General features: G+C 38.9%; 1 protein-coding gene across 1 annotated transcript in view; it reads right to left on the bottom strand.

The window, feature by feature from the left end:
* Nucleotides 1-18,368, bottom strand: part of zdhhc8b (zDHHC palmitoyltransferase 8b) — an 82,254-nt gene that overhangs the window by 7,490 nt on the left and 56,396 nt on the right. Inside the window, exons 2-6 of the mRNA XM_065250811.2 lie at nt 5,585-5,706; nt 5,198-5,355; nt 4,928-5,100; nt 1,740-1,842; nt 1,396-1,487 (exon numbers count right to left, since the gene is read on the bottom strand). Coding sequence (XP_065106883.1) covers nt 1,396-1,487; nt 1,740-1,842; nt 4,928-5,100; nt 5,198-5,355; nt 5,585-5,706 — 648 coding nt within the window. The remainder of the gene's footprint in view (nt 1-1,395; nt 1,488-1,739; nt 1,843-4,927; nt 5,101-5,197; nt 5,356-5,584; nt 5,707-18,368) is intronic.

The raw sequence follows: 18,368 nt of genomic DNA, 5'->3' as shown, positions 1-18,368 counted from the left end.
GATCAATAGGCATAGAGTAGGTGGTCTTTTGTGGCTGCTCGAACACATTTGACAACATGTGTGTCTAGACCCTACTGAAAAATCCATCTAAGACAAGCTGGAGAGCTGGTTTTGCTGGTGTAGCAAGCCGGTCTAGCTGTGTTTTGGTCACTTTTTAACCTGGTCTAGCTGGACTAGACTGGAAGACCAGGTGACCCACCAGCTTGACCAGCTTCGCCTGGCTTAGAGGACCAGCTTAAACCAGCTACTGCCACCTTAAACCAGCTAAAACCAGCTACCAGCTTATGCTGGTCTTAGCTGGATGTTTCAGTAGGGCACCAGTGATGCGCGGGTCAATATATATAAACTACCTGCACCAGACCAACGTTGTCAACTAACTCAGACCGTTAAAAAAAATTATATATATTGTACCCGACCCGAATTACGGTAAAATCCCGGCACATCCCACAGCCAGGGGGCACTCTCGTGCAAAAACTCCCTTTGTAGCACAGAAGTAGCAGCATTACAAACGCTATTCCAGGAAATGTCTATAGGAATATTTATATCGCTGTTCTTTAAATTGTTTCAGGTATTTCCATGATAATAAAGAATATTTGGAATGATTTTGTTCAACCAGTGTTGCTTTTTTAAATGCACGTTATAAATGAATCCGACTCATAATGATTTTAGATCGATAAGGACTTCCTACTGACCAAATGCCGTAGTACAAGCTGTGCATGAAACACAAATCAATTTTGAATCAATTTCAGAGGCATTTTTAATGGGACATGCTAATTAAACGTTGCAGCCCTTATCCGGTCGAATGCATTTTCAACTACCTTGTAATGTGGACAAAAGTGAACAAACTCAAAACATTTTACACCGTTTACACATTGCTTTTAGCGTTGTCCACTTGTGATCCGATCGACCAAAACGCATCTTAATATCAGGTGTAAACAGCTTGTATTTTCTTATCAGGGAATATGTTTTTAAATGTTTTTGATAGACCTTTTGGAAACTTGGTGGTGATGATGGTGAGGTCAAGAGACCGTGGTGTAGTTCGCCTGTAGCCTAAGATTCGGTTATTTTCTAGTAAACGCATTTAGACTTTAAAATTCATAAAGTCTGTGAAGATTATCTGGCTGGACAAAATGTGTCAAACTTTTGTTAAACACAGAGCTTATTTTTAGCCATAGTTCAAAAGTATTTGGGGAAAAATAAATGAGGGAACCATTGTCACACTAACTTCCGGGTTGGCCTACAATAACACATCATTACTGCGGCACTCCATACATGTAAAAATAACGATTAAAGGCAAAACTAGAGTGAAGATCTTAAATGAAGTCTTTCCACGGCTCTATATATGTGTGTGTGTGTGTGTGTGTAAGAGCCAGTACGTGTCAGTATCTCCATTACCTTGGTACAAGCGGACTACACAAGACATGCTTCACGTTGCCACAGCAACCCCGAGTGAAGGGATTCACTCCTCCTCTGAACTTTCCCGTTACCTGAGAATAGAAAGAGAGGAATTTTTTACTCTGCATACCTGAAAGTAAAAGTCGTGATGCATGATAAAAAACAGGCTGCTTAACAGATGTCGTGATCGACAAACAGACGGCAATCGAATTGGAAAGACATGAAGGTGATTGTGAGTGAGCATGTGTTTGTGATTTGCCTTCACTTGTTGACAAGGTTGATCTGCTGAGAGTAGTGATGTGTAAATGTGTGCAAGAATGTACTGAGAAAGACAAATACTTCACCTGTTCGTTTGTGGTGCGTCCTCGGGTCACTAGAACCATGTGAAATCCAGTGAGGCCCACAACTGGGATGAAGAACAGCCCGGCCACACACATAACCACCAGACTGAAATAAGCAAGTGTTAAGGAGCCCACTTCAACCACACATTAACACCTCAACCTTAATAAGCACGATGCAACAGGTTAATAGTGTTGAGAAATGCTTTCGATTCAGAATGCTTTTTTGAGTAATGAAATAGGTTTGTGATTTTCCCTGTCTAAAAATTCATATGGCTTAAAAACATTTTTATTTCCTCAAGTCGAACAGTCAGTGGTTGCCATACAGATGCAAAAGCTGCTAAATGCCACTTCCGTCAAAAATGAGATAATGATATTGACTGAATTGACTCTAAGTTCATCAAACACTTTCACTTCAAAATCACTTAATCTGAGACTCAGGCCATTCCGAAATACATTGAATCCATTAAAAGCCATGTTGCTTTTTCAGCAAATTCCTCTAAGTGCACGGAAGAAGAATCGGATAAACGTTGGCGCGCGTATGAGTTGGATTTTAATTGTCGAGCTGCAAGAGTTCTTTACCTGGTTAAGGGGAGTTTACAGAATATATTAGGATATTGATCAAATTTTGAAACCTTTCCCCTTTATTTAGAAAGGACAGTGAAGAGTGACTGGAGAGAGATAGGATTGGGGTACGACCATGAATCACATTTAAACTTGGGTACGTTGTGAGTACTTGGACCTGAATGCAACACAAACGAGGCATCCACATGCATCACAGCGCCCCCTAATGTGTGGTTCCGTTTCTTTATTTTTACATTTAAAGGAACAGTATGTAAAAAATTTATATCAATTAATCATAAAATGGCCCTGATATGTCACTAGACATTAAGAAATCATTTTCATTTCAAAGACTTATATCACTGACAACAGTGGTCTGGCCAGGATATTGTCATTTAAAAAGTGGAGTTGCAGCCCTCAACTGATGTTTATGTTGTCATTTTATGTATTGGCCACCAGTTGTGTGACTGCAGTACCAGTTTTAGCCACAAGTTTTGTTATTGCAATACCAGTTTTGGCCACAATCCTACATATTGTTCCTTTAACTTTCATCATTTGCATCTTTAGTGATTTTGCAACTATTTACTATGCATGCCCTTAGTGCACAGGGTTTTGCAGCACCATAAATTGTTTAACACCAATGAAATCCCTAAAGTGACATTTGCGAAAATAAGTCATTTCGATTACTAACTAATAATCTTTTCATTGCCATTAAATGCGCAACACATCACATTCCTTGATCTAAATTACTCACCGGATTTAACTTCACGTCATACAAATTTTTCGCTTGAGTTGAATATTTTCAACCTGCACAAAGACACGTTTGAGGCAAATATAGCATTTTCGTGGCAATCGCACAATGAGCAAATGTAAAGCATCATGTTCCTCGCTCTAAATTACTCACGGATTGAACGAATTTTTAGCTTGAATTTAATATTTTTACTTGCGAAAAGATGTGTTTGAGAAGAATAGGAGTTTTCACAGCAAACGGTGCCCAATTCGTGTCATTTTACATCCCCCCGGGAGTGTTCCCATCTATTCGCATCTTTTCATTTACTTTGTATTGTAATCTTCTTGCGAAATTGTTAAATTTGTGTTTGGTGTCTATGCCCCATTAGGGCTACTGTAGAAACATGATGGCACAAAATGGCGACCATGTAAGGGGACCCACTGTGTTTGTAGATAAAAACGGTTTATTCTTAAGTAATAAAAACAATACAGTTTATTTTGTAGGGTCTTAATACACCACTGATAATATAGTTATGTATATTAATGCATTTCTGTCAAGAGATCCTCCTAAAAGTTACACATTACACTTTTAGGGCCCTATCTTGCACCCAGCGCAATTGACTTTGTCAGTGACGCATGTATCATTCGTATTTTGCACCGGCGCACAGCGGGTTTTTCCCTCCACAGACGCACGTCGGCAAACTAGGGAATGAACTTGCGCTCCCTGGGCGGTTCAGCGCAAAAAAAGAGGCGTGTTCCGGCGCAAACCATCCCTGATGCTATTTTGCAGTTTCAAAAAACAATTGCGCCACTGACCAGAAAAAATAAGCTTAAAGTCAGTGGCGCGTTGGGCGTTGTTCATTATGCTATTTTAAGGGCGCATGCTTGACCGTAATGTATAGCGTGCACAACGCGCATACACTTTGCATCTAATCTACACAGATGCAACAGTTATTTTTGCAAATCATAAATTGTTACACTTAAAAATATTAATACACGAGATAAGGGGAATCATAGTGGTGAGCATTGTGGTGATAGTTTTTATTTATTGTGTGGCTGCGTTAAAAAATTCTCATACAAATAACGATTAAAATATTTTCATAACGTTTGTTGTGTGGCTGTATTACGTTTATTTTATGTAAATAATAATTAAAATGTTTTCATAAGAAACCTTAATGTATATGAACTTGATTTGTAAGAGTACTTTGGGGTTGGACCTTGCTTGCATTTCTTGGGTCCGATTTCAAAGCCCCCAAACCCTTTCAGCGGTGAGGGTGGACGCAGCGATGTCCTCTGCTGGCGTCAGGTCATGTGTAGGCAGATCCACCTCCCGTTACACGGCGTGCCCGATTTATGCTGGCAAGCTTGGGATTCCCCCGTCTCCTGACATCATTGTAGCGCTAGGCGCAACGATGGGGATGCCAGCTGATGAGACTGTGGCTATTTCCTCTCACGCCTGTTTAACCGACGCTGATTTGGAGGGGTTTCTCCTATCCCCATACAAAACAACTTATCTGTCTTTGACTGCTCTTACAAGAACGTCGGTCTCCTCGGCTGTAAACCGCTCCTGGCGTATGCCTGGTAAATCCGTCATAATAATAGCAACCTGCCATGGAACTTGCGCTTAAAGGCGTTCTGATTGGTTTATTTGACGTTACGCCCAAACCACACCTATGAATAATGAACCTACTTCAGACCAACCCCTTATTGATTTGCGCCCGGCGCAAGAGTTATTTCTCACGCCAGGAAAATAGAAACAGCGCCAAAGATCCGCCCACAAACTCACTTGCGCGTTGCGCTTCGCACTTGCGTTTCAGATCGTTAAAATAGGGCCCTTAAAGTTAATTTACTTTACAAGAAAACCTATCAGTGTCATTGTGAAGCTACTTCTTGTGGAAGGATACGTTACAGTTGTGTGGAGCTCACTCAACCTTTCCAGGTGGTGTAACACAAAAAGCAGGCCAAAGGAAAACACGCCCACCATGTGAGCACTAAGAGACAACAGGAACAAAAAGAAATAGCGATAATTCCTCCGACCGATGCAGTTATTCACCCACGGGCAGTGGTGGTCAAAGTCCTACAGAGAGAAGAAAGGAGTGTGTGTGTGAGCATTTGTCGTATTCATGATCGTTTTGTTTACAAGAAGAACGCCGGTGTGTGTCGCTGCGTCTCACCTCTACACAGTTGTCGCACACACTGCAATGCGAGCAGCGTGGAGGTCTGTAGAAGTGGCACGTGGCGCACCATTTCATTCGCACTTGAATGCCCTTTATCTCTACGTTTTTGTAAAGCGGAGCACGGAAATCGTCGTCTTTATCTTCGTCTTCGTCCGCTGCAAAACAAATTCACAAGAACATTACTTGTGTGTGACTCGCTTATGTATTTTTGGCAATAACAGAGGACGCAACGATGCTTTGATGTAATATAATCTGAAAGCCTAGACTGGGCAAAGCAGTTTTCTAGACATAGTAATCCTTTACCCACTGTTGTATGTCTAATCCTCAGATATTTGAAAAAAAAAAAGACTGAATTGGTAAACCTAAAGCATAACCAGACCACACCTCTGGGAAAGACTCCTGGATCCATGAAGGTGGCCATGCTGAAGTTGGCCAGCACAAAGAGGAAGACGATGCCATTGTATAGAGGCACAACAGGGGAGATAGCCTTGGTTAACCACGGACACCTGAGAGGGTACAAGAGAGGTTGTCAAAAGCAGAAACAGGCCAATTCAAATCACAGACAATCCATATATGTTTCACACAAATAAAAAGCCCACAATTATTTTTTTTATTTGGGGGGGTTAAGAAAAGTAAGAGCAGTTCAGCATACACAAGCAGCTTTGGTGCAGAAATAATTATATTCTCCTAACCAGATCCAGTAGACATGAATAGACCATTAGCACCAAGATGAAATGATGTAAGCCAATACTTACTGTAGGTGCCTTAACATACTGTAAGTCATCTCATAATAAAGGCTATGTTCAGGTCTTATTTAAGATGGGTTAATAGGCAGAGCAGAGCATATATTTAAGCACTGCTATACTTGGACCTGCAGCATTGCAGTCTACTACATTTGTTATGGTCTCGTAAAGGCATCATATTCTTGTAAAGGCATCATATTCTGGCCCCATCCTTGTTTGGAACCATTGAAATGAATGGGGCTAGGCTAAATGCTAACACATTTACAAGTCGCTGTACAAAGAGTAAAAGTGCACGCATTGAAAAAAAATGTTACTTATAAAATGTACGTGGGGTTTCAAAAATCTGGCAGTGCGCGTACAGTATGCGCGCACTCTTCTGATGACAAAAATTGCGTCACGTGTACTGTACACGGACCCTCGTGAACGTGTAAAAAATGGGCCATACTTCGGTCTTAAGGCAACATCATGTTTAAAAAAAAAAAAATCGAAATTATTGTTTTAGTTATACCCGTGCATCCCTATAGACTGAATAAACACATGCGCATGATGTCAATACCTGTGCTTCCATTACCCTACAAATTACGCAAATTGAAGTAAGTTAGCGAATTGTAAATGTGTCCAATGGAAACACGGCAATTTCGCATAAACTCCCATATATCCCAAAAAAGATTTTATGCTCGGGTGAGGTAGTTTTTCTGGCAATTCGAACAAGAAACATATCGCAAAACTGCAATGGAAACAATTTGTCCGCATTTACGGATCACCTGACATTCGTAAAAGTCACATGATCATTCTTTAAATATGGCGCAAGTATAGCTAGGCTTATTCGACTTCATGCGGTGCCACAAGAATCGTCAGCCGGATGATGTCAAAATACCGCGGAACTTTGACGTCATCTGGCGCCGCATGAAGTCGAACAAGCCTATTGATTAAACTAGGACAAGACAGAGTGTCATGTGGCGTCACAAGAACCGACAACCGCATGACATCAGAAGACTCTTGCGGTATGTTGGTCTGTGCGGCACCGAATGAGACCAAACACAACCGTCGCCATGGTTTTTGGAATGCCTTATCGCGAGTGAACAAAATTACGTTTTAGTCGCATAAAATCCGTTAAATGGAAAGTCGTCAATTTGCTAAAGTTTTTTGTCGACATTTAGAAAATACTGCTTAAGTTTTGGCTTGCGCAAATCTGCAATGGAAACACATCTACTGTTATTGCAGAATACGTGAAAAAAGCATTTGAAACCTGTCTTCAAACGTTTGCATTTTCATTACCACAAAAAAAAACATTTGTCTTGTAAACAAACAACCAAACCACATAAAAACTTTCCAGGTTTTAGTTGAAAACTTGACTAAGATGTAAAGGAACCAACAACAGTTATATGTTATAATGTCCCTTTTAAGAGCATGTTACCCTGAAATCATTAATACATAAAAGTGAATGGTTGTGCAGGCCAGACAGAAAACCAGTAACTTATTCCCTGCACTGGAGAAATGCCAGGATCTTCAGTTAGCTGAGATCTATCAGCTCACTTCCACAGTTTATCACAATTATGTTGTCTGCTGATGCGGTACCATTAAGTTTCATTCCATTAAGTTTCCCATTCATTCTTCATTATATGTAATACTCAAGAATGCAGAGCTACAATAAACACACGCATAGACAGTGTAACACAGACACAGGCATGATATAGTGGAAGATAAGAATGATGAAGAGGCCAGATTCACCACTCTCAGATACAACGGCGAAAAACAGATGATATAAGTACTCCTTCATGTATAATCGAATCACAAACAGATGACCTTAGAATCAATCCATGCAGTGGGTGAAGAAATGAAATCCTGTTTTATCGCCCGTCTGAACATCTCCTTAGGGGTAAACAAGAACGTCTGGGAAATTATAGAATAAATATACCGCCTGTGAAAAAAGCAATAACTCTTCAATCTGCAGGCATCTCGCTGTAACCAAGACAGCAGGCTGCGTTTATGAAGTCAGGTGCTGCAATGCATGACGACTCCTTCGTATGAAAGTTAAGTCGTAGTTGCGTCATTTCTCAATTTGCACATCAAACCCATAAACTGATTCAAGTGGAAAGCTTTGTGGAAGTGTCCTTCAGTATACTAACTCAAAGGTTAAAGGAAAACAGCACAGTTTTTCAATATTTTACTAAGTTTTTACCTCAACTTAGATGAATACATACCCATTTTTTTGTGTGCTTTTTAAATCTTTGTACAGCACTTCTTGAATGTATTAGCATTTAGCCTAGCCCCATTCATTCCTATGGCTCCAAACAAAAGTTTTATTTTATTTTGTGCCACTATACTTACTCTTTAAAAAGGGAAAACATGGAACTGTTTGGTGGCTTCTAAATTCATCCCTGTTTGGAGCCTTAGAAATTAATGGGGCTAGGCTAAATACTAACACATTTACAAGTCGCTGTACAAAGATTAAAAGTGCAGGCATTGAAAAAAGATAGGTATGTATTAATTTATCTAAGTTGAGGTAAAAACGTAGTAAAATATTGAAAAACAGCAGTGTTTTCCTTTAAGTCTAAAATAAGGGTAAGTGTCTTACGATAAGTGATCATTGCGAGTTTCCATCTCATGGGCTGCCCCTATTTAGGATTAAACCAGTAAAACATTAGTCTCACTACTCTTTGCTAAACACAATAAGCCCACCATTTTCACAGCCAATGGGCTTTGGAGGATGGGTGTATTAGGCTTAATGTAGGTTATGGCCTGCACGGAGTCGAACGCCTACTTGCTAGCAATATTTGCATATCTGTGGCAGAGGCAGGCGCTTTAAGAAGTGCCTATTCCTGTATAATACGCTGGCAAGATCAGTATAGATAAAAGAAATAATCGTGTCAACATTGTTAGGGAGAACAAAGCTTTTAACTGGGTTAGTTAATTCACAATGCTCTGAGATGTGCATATTCAAATAGGTTACATTTTTAATTATTTTGTCTGTAGGGTTTGCCAGATTTTCATTGCAATGCTAGATGTATACCCATATAACTGTGTGTGTGACAAATAAAAATCTTGAAATCCCCCATCTTGAATCTTGATTGTAACGAGAGTTTTGAAACCAAGAGGGAGGGAGAAAGATATAAAAAGGGACAGCTGCATATTTGGCCATTAAACAGATGAAGAAATAATGGTAATTAAATGTGCACCATTAAAGCTCATAAAATTATTCAGCCTATTTTACAGAAGTAAATGCATGTGGTGCTTGCCTAGTCATGCAAAGCAAAGTGTCGTGGGCATCAAGAAGGTGTTGTGGGCGATTTAAGTCCAATGTCTTGCATAAGCACCATCACAGTTATGTCTGTAGCACAAGTGGTGGGTTTGTTCACATCACTAACCTTAAATATATGCATATGAGACACAGGTACACAGTGATACTTGACTTCGCAAACACGATTAATAAATGAAGAGCTCAGATGCATTTACATTTACACATTTGGCAGACACTTTTATCCAAAGCGACCGACAGTGCATTAGGTATACATTTTTCATCAGTATGTGTTACCCCTGGGTTCGAAAGCATGACCTTTTGCGCTACTAATGCAATGCTCGTAACACGATGCAAAATAAGACTCTTATGCTTAGGTTGAGTGATCAGACTTTAATAGCAATGAAAAGGTTATTAGTCAGTAATTAAAATGCCTTATTAAAAAACTAACACGGTTGTAAGTTGTAACACGGACTGTTTACATTGTTGCACAAGGTTGAAAGTTTTGGTTTTCCGGTATTTTTTTCATGCTGCCAAAAGACTATCTCCCGCAAATTATTGATGAACAAGTGATTTGGTGGCATGTAAGTAAATTTTTTATTATATGTTTTTTTTTCGGATTTTAAGTTGGGTGTGTAAGATACCAAATTGTAACGCTTTGTTACAACAAACCCCTCAGCACTTACGATATGAAAACCGCTAACGTTAGCATAATTCTTGCCGTTGTCTTAAATAGCTTACACAAAAATGATTGCTGGCTGCCAACAAAATAAATGTGGTTGTCTTATCAAAAATCGTGTGTCAAATTTATTTTTGTTCATATCTTTAATATTGATTGAATAAGGTCACGTTAAAGATTGAAATCATAATGAAATGAATGGCTAAAATCAGACTTTGATGCTCATTATCTCAGAATTTGATTTTGAAACTGTAGTACGGTTATTACAGACTAGGTCACATATATAAAAAAAAGTTTTGTCATAATTGTGCTGCTTTTTCTTACATATTTAGACATTTGTATCCATTTATAATTGAACTATTGTTAGAAAAGGGCTGGATGAATGAATACAGTGTGGATACCTGTCTATAATAGACAGATATATAAACAATATCCACTTCAAGTATATAGACAAAATAAGATTGAAATATTTGCCTGCAAACTTAATTTTTAGCAAGTGTTACAACTAACCCCCTGCCTGTTACAATTAATCCCACCTTTGGAAAAATATCAAGTCTTTCTGAATGAAGGTAAAATCTCAAAAATTCGATCAATATCTTAATATATTCTGTAAATCTCCTTTAACCAGGTAAAAAAAAAACTCATATGCGTGCTGGCGTCATGCATCCACCTTTCTTCTGTGCAGGTGTGCACTTCTAGCACCTTGGTTAAAAATCGACATGGTGTTTTAAGGATTCTGTCAACAAATCAGTATTTCTGATTGGACTGAAGCCGGAATCAAGCAGATTTAAAGCGAAAGTATTTGACGAACGTATTATATGTGCAGAGCATTTGGGTAATATCATTATCTAATTTTTGATGGAGGTTGCATTTAGCAGCTTTTGCATTTTAGCTCTTCAAACAGGCTATCTGCTTGGATCTAACAATTCATAATAAGGCATCAACATCTTTTTTTTTGCTTTGGGAGTGTAGCATCATTGATATGCGGTAAGCATACATCCATGATGCACACCTCACTGGAGTGATGCCTGTATTTTAGTGATCCAGATCCCATTTGGCTACACAAATAACAGATCCAAGTGCTCAAAAGCTTTTGAAGTTCAGCCCATCGTATCTGCAAAGTGAGCATGTGCTGAAAAAACAACATTTTGATATGTGTTTGTAGTGCTGACTTTATAGCTCCACATTTCAACTGGATGGATACCATCATGTGCATACAAATATGAATTCAGTCCTTTTCTCCACCTGCTGCTTGTTTTTTAAAAAGCATTGTGGGCCAATTAGTAAACCTTGTGATTTGTGTGTCTACAATAAATAACACTCCATTACTCGACGAGTGAAATCCAAAAAGTCTAGAGGAAGAGGAAAATGGAGAAGATAGCATTGTGTGGAGGACAGATTCACCCTAGATTTTCTGACAAGAGAAAAACTTGTTATTCATTATAAGGACTTTCTGCAATACATAATACTACTGCAGTAAAAGAAAAATATTTGGCCAACATTACCCCCCATTAGCATCCTTTTAAAATAAATGACCACTCTGGAGACCGTAGTAGGGTACAAAATGAACACTGACAGCTTTTACAGGAGTTTACGCAACAAACCCATTGTTTTAAAAGATTGTGTCCCAAAGACAAATTGTAAGGGTTTGTCAAATGACCCTATGTTATGCAATGAAATGTCACAGAGAAACCTTAAACAAAAACTCAAAACATCTCGTAAACCTTTTAAATCTTATGGTTTGGGTATTAAGTACCAAAAGGGTACTGGGGCAATTTCCCGAGAACTTAATATTCCCCAGTACCATTTTCCCGGTTGCATTCGCTTCGCCAGTCAGGACTCTGAAGTGACGCACTCAGTGACATACTATTCGTACTGATGGCTGAGCTGAAATCAGTGCTAATGGCAGCACAAATCATGCAGTGATGGGCAATACAGAAAACATTCAGACAGCAATCTGGCCAAAACAATAAGCTTCATGTATACATAACTGTACCTAAATGGTACATATTAGGACATTTTTAAAGGGTACTGTCTTAGTGACAGCTTGGGACCATTTTTGGGCATTTTCTGACAATGTAGACAGCTGGATTCTGGGAGTGTTCTGTTGATCATATGTTTTTGTGCCTGTGACACATTAACCATTGTTGCAAAATCTGCACATCAGAACAATAAAAAAGTATCTTACAGCCAAACAGATGAGGCTTTGTTTAAATAATATGTTACATTGTTCTCTTATATCTACATAGAAGGAATGTGGCTTTATTAAGTGTTAAAATTATCCAGAGATGGTTTTACATGTCCATTTGTAACCATAGGATTTGCCTTTATATTGAAGGGTCATGAATAATAATGTTGCGCCCTGCTCTGATTGGCTGTTTCACTTAGCAGCTCCTTTTAGTAGCTCTGTGTGTGCAAACAGATGGCAAGTTTGAGCCTCTATCAGACGAAGATACGGAATTAAGGTAATAATCAATTGTTTGGAGACCCAAGCTTTTTTTGTTTGTCGTCACATATTGTATATCGCATTATTTAGCAAGTTATTGCACATCACATTCTTGCCTTTTTTTTTAATTTTGGGGGTTGATATTTTTTTTTTTGCTGAAGAACGTATAAATACATATAAAGATATACGTTTCTGTCTATGCGACTAAAAACACCTTCACCAGCAAAAAAATTCATGTTGAAGATGTCGTGAAAAACACAAACACGCACAATCGATAAACCCAGAAGCTACCACCACTCCTTCACATGCTAGAAGATTAAAGCATCACTCAAAACCCAACCGGAGGGAATAACGCTGCTTCAACACATAGATCCACGGTGTTATGTAAACGTAAACATGCATAATTTAACCACAGATGAAAACCAGTGAGCACAATGACATGCGGTTCTCAATGGGCATTCTTGACATTCGATCCACATTAAAGAGATTATATTTGCCACTAGCTCTCCAGACAATTTAGTAATATGAAATGCACTGTAAATAAGGTCACAAAAACCCAGCCAGCCAGCCTGTCTATTAATCAAACTTAGAAAGGACAATAGAAGAGATAACACCTCTCTCTTTTCTCATATAGATGTACTTAAAACAGAAGAACATCCTATTTTGAACTCAAATGAATCTGGACTACTGTAGACGCACAGAGTCAAATTTAGACCAGAGAGAGAGCCCGTCCTCACGAAACTTCAGCACTATTTGCGAAACCGCTGTTAAGTATCTTAATGCCGTCATCCTGGTAGCAAATTTACAGACGCATGTAGAGGTGCACCAACACAAAATCCTCAATTATACACCCATCTACATTTAAGTTGTGTCCTGAGAGTGCATTTCTGAGTGGCAGTTGTTGGCTCGCCCCATGTCACATTCCTTACGGTGAGTATTTTAAGGCCAGACTGCAGCTGCCGTGGTTATATGCGTGGCCAATGTTGGATAGCCAAAACCAGGCCAAACATCAAACACAGAACAGATTCATGACCAAACTGGAGACTACAAAATTTATGCCTGATCTGAACACGCGTGTACTCGTGTATGAGCCGGTGTTACATTTGATCGCGTTCTGGAAAACAAATCCGAGTCCTTCAGATGTATTTAGTTTAGTGTTTGATTGTTTGAATGCCCTCTTAAAGGGATAGACGCCCCATTGACTTCAATAGTATTCTTTTTTTCTACTATGGATGTCAATGGGGCTTCTGATTGGTTTGGTTACAAACAAATTGGTTTGGTTCCTTAAAATACCTTCCTTTGTGTTCTCAGAAGAAAGACATTTATACAGGTTTGTAACAACATGAGGGTGATAAATGAAGACTCAATTTTCATTTTTGGGGAACTATCCCTTAAAAGACAACATACTGTAGAATAAATGTGACCTTATTACTACATAATGAACATCACTGGCCAAATGTGTTTGATTCATCAGTATCAAAAAGAAGAAGTTGCTCCAGAGGCATGCGACCTCTGACATATATAGCAATTCTAAGTCGCTTTGGATAAATGCGTCAGCTAAATGAATAAATAAATAAAAAATAAAATAATAATAATAATAAATATATAAATAAAGCTCTATAATCTTGTATGATAATTTTGTCTGTTTCCATTGCATATTGCGACATTTTACTTAATCTGTGATTTTAGCTGCTCCGGGTCAGTATGCCTACCTTGAATTGTTTTGCCAAGTGTTTAGTGTAAATGCAGATATCGGATACAAGTCGCTTTTTACAGATGATGTTAGCGGGTTGTCAAAAAAAAGGAAATCGAATATAGGCAACAAATCAGAATTGGGCATTGAGATTTGCAGTGTAAATCCTGCCTTAGAGGCTTTTTACAACTGGTATAAAAGGGATAGTTCGGCCAAGGATGATATTAAACTCATGATTTACTCACCCCCAAGCTGTCCGAGATGCATATGTCCATCATTTTTCAGACGAACACATTTTCATTATTTTAGAAAAATAAGATTTTGCAATCTTTCAGTTAATCAAGTGTAAAGTTAAGGGGTCCACATCCTTAAAGTCCAAAAAATGTGCATCCATTCTTCACAAAATAAACGGCTCCACGATGATAAACAACGGACTTCTGAGGGTAATCTGCACAGTGTTGTTGTAGAAAAATCCAATTTTTAAAACTTTATAAACGAAAATAACTAGATTCCAGTAACGCCGCCATCTTGGACTCCTCTGTATTCAGGAGAGTATCAGCGTAGTGTACACACTTTTCTTAGTGACGTATGACAAATTCGGAGGACCCTCCATAAACTGCGTACGCTCTCATCTTGACTGAAAGATCTAAAACATTTTCTAAAATAACTGAAAATGTGTTCGTCTGAAAAATGATGTACAAATGCATCTCGGACAGCTAATCATGGGTTTAATATTATTTTTGGCCGAACTATCCCTTTAAGATGCTTCTTGGTCAATCGGATCACAAGTGGACGAGAGAGACACATTCGTGTTTACACCTGGTGTTTTAATCCGTCTCGTTTGCCCACTTTCACTTACTTCTGTCCTGATTTCTTCGAGGAGATTGTCTATAGCTTACTAGACCAGCATAAGCAGCTAAAACCAGACTGGGAGACCAGCTAAAACCAGCCAACAAGCTTAGACTGGTTTTAGCTGGTCTTTTCACTGCACTTTTACTTACTACACACTAAGTATGTACTTTCTTGGTAACAGTTAAGTACGTGTCGTGCACTGTATATTATGCAAATTTGCACAGGACCCCTATGTCTCATAACCACCAAAAAATCCTGATGAATCAAATAAAAAACCGAGTGACCTTATTTACCCCTAAATATCCAGATTGTATATTTGCTTTGTTACAGTAGTGCTTTTCAGTTCATTTATGGCGCTTTTCCATTGCATAGAACCCCACGGTTTAGTTTAGTTTGGGTCGGGTCAGCTCACCTCACTTTGGTGTGGTTAGCTTTTCCATCGAGTTTAGTATCACTTCGTAGTGGGAGGGATTATAGGCGTGTCGTTATATTTGCGCTGCATGCTGTGACATCATACAAGTGAGAGCGCCGTTGTACATTCCCATACGTTCATTTATTTATCAGTCCGCCACAAAATTAAAATTGGCCACCACAAATAGATCTGCTCATCGCGTTTATCACAACCTCGGTCTCACATGACAGTTTCTGTTCAAACACCGGTGGTGTCATTCGACGGCGCTCCGTTGAGCCTCATTGAAGTTGCATTTAAGAATATATGCGAACGTGCGCATCGCAAATGTTCCGCCACAAACTGCAAGAATGGGAACAACTGTTATGGTGTCCCTGATTCTCAACCTGTGGATGTTTTTTATCGCTAAAAGGGAGTTTGGGAACTTAGCAAAGCACAGAAGACAACATGTTTCCAGCAAGCTAACACTAAGGTAAAGGTAATATTTATATTATAGCGATGACGCTGTAGTGACGAGTCTGTCAAACCAATCAACGATCTACAGTGTTTTCACGTCACGTTTGGTATCAGCTCGGGTCGCTTGGAACCCCAACCGAGGTGGTACGAAAAAAAGTATCGGGTACTACGTACTGCACCCAATGGAAAAGCTCCCAAAAGTAAGCTGACCCGACCCAAACTAAACTAAACCGTGGGGTACTATGCAATGAAAAAGCGCCATTACTCTGAGCTCAGAAGCTGTAGACTTGACACACCAGTAATAAGAATAACACACCATCCATTCCTATCTCTTGAGGCATTTATAGCAGATGGTCTTGGATAGTGACCCAGCTGGACTTGGAGCAGTTCAGCGACTTCATAATATCACCTTTCTCCTTGACCTTAAAAGACACTGTTTATCAAAACGACACATATCTACAGCAACACAAACACACATGTACACAAATCTATCTTGCAGCAGTATCTGTGAACCCCTCCGGGTGGCTGGAAAATTAGCCATTTTCCAGCCACTTCCTAAACGGAAATCCAGACAGAATGACTCTCAAGTGAGAGGGGAAAATTTGCATTGTTTATTCAACTTCTGCTTAGTGTCAGACCTCATTCAGTTTAGTGCTATGAGAAGATAAGAACACAATGAGGTAAATTCCAAGATTTCTTTATACATGTTTAGTGGTCAAAAAACACTGATCTGAAAACATTTACATTGATGAAATTGTCAGATTTTTATCAGTATGTGTGCTCCCTGGGTTCGAACCCCCAACCTTTTACACTGCTGAGCTACACAGGAACAGTAATGAAGAAAAGCACTGCTACATTTTGGCACTGAAATATCTTAAGCTGTGCCCAAATTAATATACTTAAACAGTACATTAACAGCTATTTATAAACATGGATTTAATGCCTTAATCCTTTTCCTATTCCACCATCTGCACTTTAAGTAATCAAGGCAATAAGATTAAGTAATCAATCTGTTCGCTTTTAATAAACTGGTTCTAATCTGTGTATCTATGTCGATTTTAAATACTTAAAATTTAATACATTGGAAATTAGCATTTTAAGCATTTTTGAGAACTGTGCATGCTAACCACAAAAGCCACGTCTCAGATGTCCAGTACTCACTTTTGACTAGTTTTGCATCACTTTTATAGTTTTTAAAAATAAAACAATGACCACGTTTGCATGAACCCTCAAAATGAGATTATAATGGAATTTTGCCAATATTGCAAATACATACTTTACCCTATGTAAACACAATACTTCGATAAAAATAATACTGTGATTAAGGGAAAACACCACTGTTTTTCAATATTTTACTATGTTCTTACCTCAGCTTAGACAAATTAATACATACCTATCTTTTATCAATGCGTGCGCTTAATCTTTGTACAGCGTGTCGTGAATGTGTTAGCATTTAGCCTAGCCCCATTAATTCCTAAGGATCCAAACAGGGATGAATATAGACCGTTTCAGCAGTAACAACATATACAAGCGGCTGTCGCGGTCCACACGTAACTTCCGGTAAGCACCGCTAAGAATAAATAACAACAAAGTTCTTTAAACGTAGTTTGTTTATATAACAAGCAAAAAAACAACACATAGATTACCTAGGAAACCAAAACATTTGTTATTTTCGAGAAGGCATTTGTTCAAGAGATCAGTTTAGCAACTAGTCAAACCATTAAAAAAACAAAACTGGAAGTAAAGTTCGGATCCAGACGTGTATCACGTGCGTCCGATGAAACCGTCTATAGGGGGCACCACTTAGTTTGCAACACTTCGACCTCGGCGCAGTAATATGGATGGAAGTTTGAGTGAGAGGTGGAGTAGTCAGAAGTGATGATGTTACTGCGCGCCGAGGTCAAAGTGCTGCAAACTAAGTGCTCTTCCGCCATACAATGTAGTTCTCATTTTTATCCGCTTAAAAAAATCACCACCATACTTACTTGTGTAACTACTCATGTAACAGTCTTTAAATAGGGAAAACATGGTGTGTTTTGGTGGCTTCTAAATTCATCCCTGTTTGGATCCTAAGGAATGAATGGGGCTAGGCTAAATGCTAACACATTCACGACGCGCTGTACAAAAATTAAGTGCATGCATTGAAAAAAGATGGGTATGTATTGATACAGCTTAGTAGGGGTATGAACATAGTAAATTATTGAAAAACGGTGATGTTTTCCTTTTGTCACGGCTAGTCCGTGTCATGTTTTGTGTATTGCACTGATCCGTCTCACCTGGACACTCATTGACTCATTACGCCAATACACTACACCTGTCTTGTGTTTAATTGTCTTAGTATTTATATGCCTTGTTTCTGTCACACCGGTTGCCGGATTATTGTCATTACAACCCTGTCTGTTCCCTGTGTTGGATGTTCCTGTTTTCCTGTGTTCCTGTATTCACCATGTCAGCCCTCGTGTTTTTATTATTAAATTTTATTTATTTTGAACTTTGCGTTTGCGTCCTGTCACTCCTACCCAGTCATGACACCTTTAAGCTCATAATCACAGCAAGTATAATCCTATTAAAACAAGTGGCGTACATCATTTTTAATCGCAGTATTTGACCATGTAAACACTTTAATCACATCTATACTGCACTGAAATGTGC

The sequence above is a fragment of the Paramisgurnus dabryanus genome, chromosome 5, assembly GCF_030506205.2.
Source record: "Paramisgurnus dabryanus chromosome 5, PD_genome_1.1, whole genome shotgun sequence".
Taxonomy (NCBI): Eukaryota; Metazoa; Chordata; class Actinopteri; order Cypriniformes; family Cobitidae; genus Paramisgurnus; species Paramisgurnus dabryanus.
This window is presented reverse-complemented; position numbering and strand designations above follow the sequence as displayed.